The following is a 7,951-nucleotide window of genomic DNA, read 5'->3' as shown; positions in this document are numbered from 1 at the left end:
CTCTCTCTCTCTCTCTCTCTCTCTCTCTCTCGCTGTCCTTTATTTTCTCTCTACAGGCAACAACCGCAGATCCCCATCAGCACCAGCGCCGGCGTGGTCTACCCTGGGGCCATAACCATGGCAACGACCACACCCTCCCCTCATATGACGTCGGAGTGCTCCAGCGCCTCAGCGAGCCCGGAGCCGGCCATTCCCGTCATCCAGAGCACCTACAACATGAAGATAGAGCCCGTTGCCATGTTAACCAACGACCCCATCATCAACGGAGTGGTAGATGAGATGGACATGTACGAGGACTTTGACGAGGAGCCCAAATCGGACTACAGCAGTGAGACTGAGACACTGGAGCCCATCGTCAGCGCCAACTGAGGCCTCTCAACACCTGAGCCAAGACATACACACATTCATACTGGAGAACCATCCCCAGGGTGGAAGACTGACAGAAGGAGGAGAAACAGAAGAACAAAAAAATACAGAACAAAAAAAAAAATGTTCTGATGATGTATCATTTAGGAGCCTGCATGCATATGTGGCTCCGTCAGAATCAACAGCTATCGGTCTTCAATGTTTCTTACAGTGTGTGAAGCAGTTTGGTTTAGTTCATTTTGGATTTCCTATTTTATTATCTCATCGTTTATTTTTTGTGTTTTGTTCATGGACATTTACACAATTAGGGTATTGCCTATACAACTTTGGATGACAGGACTTGAAATGAATCCATAATTCTTACAGTCTTACTTTTTTTCTTATGATATACATATTTTTTTTCTCTTCAGTTAAATGCTTTTAATAGATTTCATTACTGTTTTTGATGGGAGTTATATATTCTCACTCAGGTATGCTGTGTCAGCCAACAGCTTGTGAATGTTTTAAATCTGAATTTATTTGAAACTATTAAGAGAACAAAATATTTGGAAATTCATATTAACTAAAAACAAACAAACAGAACAATTCCACAATTCTGGGACATAATCAGACTCCCTTATTATTAATTGTATTAGTATTATTATTATAATTATTATAATTATTATTGTTATTATTAACATACTGTACAATTTTGTGCAGATGTGCCAAACATTTCAACGTTCTTTTCTCTTAAATAATTAGTTTGAGTCTCGAGGGAGAGACTTGAGTCTTAGACAATCTCTTAATATCTTAGTGCGGCTTCAAAATCCAGTTTCTTTATATACCTTCTATATTGAAACACTCAGGAATCTGGAGACAGTGGACTGTGTCTAGGCCAGGAACAGGAAGTGATGCAATAGCTTCAGGTGTGGTTGTGCATAATGGCAGCTGTTCTCCATGGAGACCAATGCGGTGACCAACAGGCCCTTCTCCTCTCCCTGTCCCTCTCCAGCTCATGTCACCAGGCCAGTCTAACGCAGAGCACTGTAACACTCCCCTCACACTCTCTGCTCACTCTCCAACTCAGTCTTACCAACTTCTTAATCAGAGTGATTGTAATCAGGCCAGTATTCCAAGGGGCCAAAGGCATCCAATCTGTGGGATTGGAAAGGCAGCGAAAGGCAGCTTTGGGGGCATTACAATCACAAATTGCTGTTTTACAATGTTTAGCTACAGTACATTCGGTTAAACACTTTAGCCCCTACTGGGGCGGCAAGTTTTAAAGTCTTTGGTCTTAAAACTCTTTTTATTTTTTATCTTAAGTCTTTTTTCGACATTGTAAATCTTAAATTGACACGAGAAGGTCTTAAAGCAGAGTTAACTACTGCAGCAGTCTTAAGAGAAGAGGCAGTGTGTGAGGGAATAACGTCATGTTTTTATTTAAAGGAGGGTTACAGACAAAGTATTACATTCTAACAAATCATATTAAACACAACAGTATTTCATTCATAAGCCACACCAGAGCTGTGATGGTGATTCTCTACATTGATGCACTTACATATTAACACTTACTACTTCATCTAAGTGAATACTTTACATTGAACAACATTTGTGTTGTTTTATAATGGCCAGAGCAATTGAAAATGCACTTCTGTATTGTATTTACATACAGACAATGAATATGAAACGTAACACAATCAATCAGCGCTTAATCTTGTGACAATCCGTCACAAACTGAAAGAGCTTTACCTCTTGAACGGTCCTTTTATCAGCTGAACAGATCCCAGGTTGATACCTTATGGAGAAACAGCTAGAGATGGCCAGCAGTCAAGGCCTTACTGTCCACAATATAGCCCTCCTACAGGCCAGAAGGACTAAGTGCCTCCCTCTCCGCCCTGCCCCTGCCCTGTCTCGACCCTGACCCCTGCCCATGGCAACCCCCACACCCAGGGGGTGCCATCTGGCTCAGAGTGGCAGGCAGCGCTAGACTGGGGAGTGGAGAGAGGGGGAACAATAAGGACGGGCACGTAGCGCTTATTGTGCTCTCCATCAAAGTGCAGGCAGTGAGGCCTCCACCCCGGCTCCCGCCCTGGCCCAGCCACTAGGCGCTGGCGAGCAGATGGAACAAGTACATCAAGCTGTGGGGGATTATTAAAATGACTGACGAGAGGGTATCATCTCAAATGCAGCATTATTTATGCATGAGCCCGGCTATTCTCCTCCCGTGCCCTTGAACCTGTCTTTTTCAGACCAAGCCCAGAGGTTTAAAAGGATCTAAATGGCTGGTCACCAGCGCTGGCTGTCTGCATGGCCAGGACTCCCTCCTACTGCTGGTCACTGCATTACTCTCCCAGGTCTAATTGATACAGATGGCTCTTTAGTACTTTTAATTTTTCTCGACCTATTCAGAGCTGGCTTTTATTGTGTTGTGTCCACGTTTGAAAGCATTTATCTTAAGTCTTAGAAGTTTTTAAGCACCTCATTATTCATTTCCATTTCAGTTTCTTTCTCTCTTTTTTGGTTGGTTGGTTTCTTTGTTGCTATTGTTGTTTTAAGGTACAATGTTTTTTTCTAGGATTTCCTCCCATACACAAACCTAAACGGATTTCCCTCCAGGTCAACATATCTAGGATTTTTAAGCTGTTACTTCTGTTTGCTGGTTGATTGGTTGATTTGTACGTGATTTGTACATATTTTTATGACCATGCCAAACCAATTCAGTGGGTTGGTAGTTAAAAAAGGCCTGTTGATAGGACTGAAACTTGACTGCGCTTGTATAACAAAAAATAACAAAAAATTACTTATATCTCGCAAGGAGACAATGTTTCATAAGTGTTATAAGCACTGGATATAAATTGTATTTTTATCAATTCTGACTAATGTGAAGCTGTTGTACCAGAAAAAAACCTGAATGAACAAAAGTCACGACGAGTTGGACTTGTGGGCTCGTTCTCACAGTTACCAGATTTGAATAATTTTTCAGTCTACTTGTTTTGTTTATTTATGCAAAGACATGTGTAGTGAATGAACACTTTGTCTGAGCTCCAGGGCCACCAAGGGGAGAGAGACAGCGCACGAGAGAGAGACTGAGCAGTAAACTCGACAGAAGGCTTACATAGTAACTGGTTAGCTGAGAAACCCTGGATTTCAGAAACCCATTTTATTGGTCACATATGTTTTGTGTTGTATATTGTATTTGAAGCGATATAGTGAGTATAGACATTTTATTGTATTTATTAGCCACTGTTGGCTCTAAAATTGTCAGTAGAACATAATGAAAGGACAATCAGAGAGAAAGAAAAAAAACAGATGTTTAATGAATTGGAGCTTCATTTTTCAATAAATTCACCATCTCATTATAGATTTTATTGTAAATACAACATAGGAAATAGAATTATATTTTTGTTCATAAGTACTTAGTGAAGTATAAGTTATGTATTTGACTGTTATTTTTTTTCTTCCTTTTTTACATCAGTGTATGTTGATCCATGTTCATAAAACTGACAAGTCACTGTACCTCATGTAGATGCTGAATATTTCTCCCGGTTGAAGAGAGCAGTATTGGACGGAACTATAGCTGAGATAGACAGACAGGCCCCTTCTTGCTAGCGTTTCAATGACCTCCCTCAGACAATTCAAGGAGCCAATCAAAACCCAAGCTGTACTCCTTAGGCTTATACATCAAGGACAAACGTTTTTTAATAAATCACTTCATTTTTATTTAATAACATGCACAGTCGGTACAAATAAGGTACTCTGTATCTTTCATAGGGACAGTGCTAAAATTCATCTGAACAACAAGCAGTTAAGATGTATATGTTTTTATTATACAATGTGTGTTTGCAATCATGACTCAATCCTAGCGACATACGTCATCACTTGTGTTTTGTGTTTTTCACAGCCCCCAGTGCTTATACTGTTAATGTGCCAAATTTGAACGGAGGGCTTGATAGTAGCATAAATTAATAGCTACATTGTAATGGCACATCTGCATGCATTTGTTACATTTAAAATTAGAATGAACCAAGATGATTTTTATTAATTGACAATTTTACACAAGTGAGGTTCTTGGGGAGCTGAAATTGGAGGGAGTGTGCAAATATTTATTAGTTTTAATGTGGCACAATGCAGAGCCACTAGTGTGTATTCTAGCCTAGACCCTTTTTGTCCTTCTCTATGTGTTGCTGATCTTTTTTAAAGGTAGCCCATCCAGCCATCAGCAAAGTGTAGTCATGACTTTTTCTATTCATCCATCTGTCTCTCAGCCATGTAAATGCCAACAAGATTCAACAACTGAAGACAAAGCTTGTATGCTGTTTTAATAACTTAACTGTAATTATTCTTTCTGTCATTGAACTTTGTGATGTATATGGTGGGAATGTTCTCTGTGTTAATTTAATTAGCACAATTCACTGACATGCTGGACTGACATGCTAGTTGCTGTTCAGGAGTGTAAAATGTGCTATTGGGGACAACTTATACAGTTGTCAATGGTACTTTGCTTTCTAGATTTCTTTTTTGTCTCTCAAGCAACACTGTGTGTGGCTCTTCTGTCGCTGGGGCCGTTGCTGTTTTGAAACCCCTGGCAGCCTGATACAGTTTTCTGCGTAGAAATCAATTTCTTGGCAGGTACCTAGGCCCATGGCAGGTATTGTTTGGGCGTAACTAGAGAAAATGAAATAGTGTCTGTTGCTGCTTTGAAAAAAGTTTTAATTCTGAAAATGTAAATAGTTTATCATAATATCTTGTACAGTCCAGTGTAAAGTTTTTAATTGAACTTAAAAAAAGGGTTGCCATCACATTTGTGTTCACATTCTTCTTTATACAGTACAAAAGGACAGCTACTTGCTAAGGATATTATTGTTAAAAGAAAAAAAAGGAAAAGGTACTAAAATATTTTATTTTGCTTGGCTTCAAAATGTAAACCAGCAAGTCTTTGGTTTCCATGTGCAGTATTGACGTGAGGTAAACTTAAGGTGAAATAATTCTACAGTGGTATGTATTGGAGACCAGTCTCCTCTGTGTTGGTAGTATTAATACACTATATCAAATAAAATACACCAGATGACTGACACATTTGGGTGTATCTAGGCACCTTAGTAATGTGTGCAAATATCTAGGTTGTGTTCCCCACAGGATGCATTCAGGCATATTGTAATGTAACATCATCTTTCTATATGTACTCAATCCATTGATGTAACAAGGCAGGAGTGGGTTGTATAACTGCCTGTTTAAGCTCATTTACCTCAAGAGTTTCCTCCTTTTGCGTAAAAGAGTAAGAAATTGTGTGACAAAGTCTCACCATCACTCCCATCTTTTGTACTGCTGTTGACACTTACAAATTAAAGATACATTTTGTTTTAAGATCCGAGTCTCTATTTTGTTGTTGTTATTGATTGTCCTTTGATTTCTCATGCAAAAACTATATTGATTTCTCATGGTACTTTTCAACATTTTATTTTCTACTGCAGTGTGGGTTTGCATTTTTGAAGGACAGTTATTTACCTAAGGTGGCCCATAAGTCATAGTTTATCATTAGAATGAGTGCCACAAACTGATTTTCACGTGAATGAATGGTAGAGATTATATTATAGCATGGTGTCCATTTTAGGACATCCTCAACCTCATGCCTAAAATATAATATGTTACTCAAACAAAGCAATACATTTATGTTTATTACCTTTTTGTCTCAAGACAATGATGCTATTCTCTGAAACCCTGCAGCATCCCAGCCCTCCTGTCCACTGAGAAGAGACCATTATGGAGACAAAGAGAGCATGCAGCAAAGGTGTGTAGAGGACCTGTGACCTATCGCGCAGGTAGACGTTCAGAGGGCAAGGCCCAGTGGGTGTGCTCCTGCAGCCATACACAGACAGGTTTATGTGCCAAGCAGGGCCAGAGGAAAGGTCAGGCAGAGAGCGATCAACTCAGACGACGTGTGTTCATTCATCTCCTTGGATCCCTGCCATCCATGGCTCATCATCATCTTGCTGGGCCGAGGGTCGAGGGTAACAAGATGGAGTCATTTTTAGGCAAGGTTTCAGGAAACAACAACCTTTCAGAGGTGTTTGATTCCAAGACAATAAACAACACTGTGGTCTTATATTTCTTTTGAGATTACGTTTTTGATTTTAGACTACAGTTGTCATTGTTTCAAGTTCATATACACCTGCAGTCATTTCTCTGCTGCCATAAACAGTCCCTCTTTCCATTCACAAAAAAACGATTTGCAGTTATGGTGAGAATGATATATCAAGGCTGTTAATAGAATGCATATACATGGTGTATATGGTTCATCAGGGAGGAAAGCTGCTTTTCCTTTCTTCAACCTTCTGTTTGCTGGAGTAAAAAATATAATAAAAAAAAAAGGTTCTGGAACAGGAGCCATTTCCAAACATTTTGGAATACCATATTTTGTTCTCTCCATCAATCTTTTTTTTGTATTTTACCAGTGTGCTGCCTGTGCGCTGTCTTCCCCGAGAGCATGCGTAAAACCTACAGTTTAACTGTGGTGTGTATAATAGACGGCTGTGTCAGCTCTCTCCAGCAGAAGCACCCAGCAGTAGATGGAAAATTAGCCATATACCGCTGCACAATAAATCTTATAGTAATTCTCCAAGCTTGCATTACGAATAATGGCCAGGAGAAAAGCCCTGTGCTTTGTGTATTTCTCTTTAAGTTATTGTGCATGGGTGTGTGGGTGTACAACATTAAAATGATACCGGGCCTGTGACATTTTAATCTTGAGTGAAAGACAATAATTCTAATTTCCTTTGGCCCATATTTTTTATCTTCGATATGCCATACTTTTTTCGACGCTTGCCAGATGGGAGAAGGGGGTCGGGGTGGGGGGGGGTTGTAAGAGGTCTAGTGAGGTATGGAGAGTAATGCCACTGCCTGTAAGTGGCCTGTTTGGATGAACTGTCACAGTGTTAGTACAAATGTAGGTGTTTGGGCTGCAGATAATAATTAATACAGTGTTGCTGCTGCTACACACTGGCAGGACTGCAAATTCACCACTCTGATGACTAAACATTGTATGGGGGAGGCGTCTGGAACAATATTTTACTGTTCTGGAGCCCCTGTCTGCCCTTGCGCTCCACGACATGGCCACTGAGCCCAGTGAATCAGTCAGAGAGCGCCGGCTCTCCAAGCACAGCTGCTATTTATCTGATTTTCTCATTAGACTTGACTCATAACTTTATTGTAGGCCTACTGCCTTTGGCAGAGCTACTGCAATGCTGAAGTATTACTCTCTCTCTCTCTGAGCAGTTTGAGTGCTGCTCTCCATGGCGATCTGCAGTACTTCAATCTATGTATGGTTTTACTCTGTCAATCTGACTATTAAAGGAGAATATTTCATGGATTTCATTATAAAATTCATTTCAATGAGACACACTGATGGACCAGATACCCAGAACATGTATCCAATAGATATACACTGAGTGGACAGAACATTAGGAACACCTGATCTTTCCATGACATAGACTGACCATGTGAATCCAGGTGAAAGCTATGATCCCTTATTGAAGCATTTGAGTCAACATGGGCCAGCATTCCTGTGGAATGCTTTCGACAACTTGTAGAGTCCACGCCCCAATGAATT

The 7,951-nt window shown here is 40.1% G+C and overlaps 1 protein-coding gene across 2 annotated transcripts in view; it reads left to right on the top strand.

Annotated features, from left to right (window-relative positions):
• LOC121583560 (transcription factor SOX-6-like) overlaps positions 1 to 5,711 on the top strand; it is a 107,234-nt gene extending 101,523 nt beyond the window's left edge. For both annotated transcript variants that reach the window (XM_045215062.1, XM_045215061.1), the window contains exon 14: positions 57 to 5,711. In XM_045215062.1, the coding sequence (XP_045070997.1) occupies positions 57 to 369 (313 nt within the window). In that variant the 3' untranslated portion in view covers positions 370 to 5,711. The remainder of the gene's footprint in view (positions 1 to 56) is intronic.
• The last annotated feature ends 2,240 nt before the right edge of the window (positions 5,712 to 7,951 follow it).

This window comes from Coregonus clupeaformis, unplaced genomic scaffold, assembly GCF_020615455.1.
Source record: "Coregonus clupeaformis isolate EN_2021a unplaced genomic scaffold, ASM2061545v1 scaf0362, whole genome shotgun sequence".
Taxonomy (NCBI): domain Eukaryota; kingdom Metazoa; phylum Chordata; class Actinopteri; order Salmoniformes; family Salmonidae; genus Coregonus; species Coregonus clupeaformis.
This window is presented reverse-complemented; position numbering and strand designations above follow the sequence as displayed.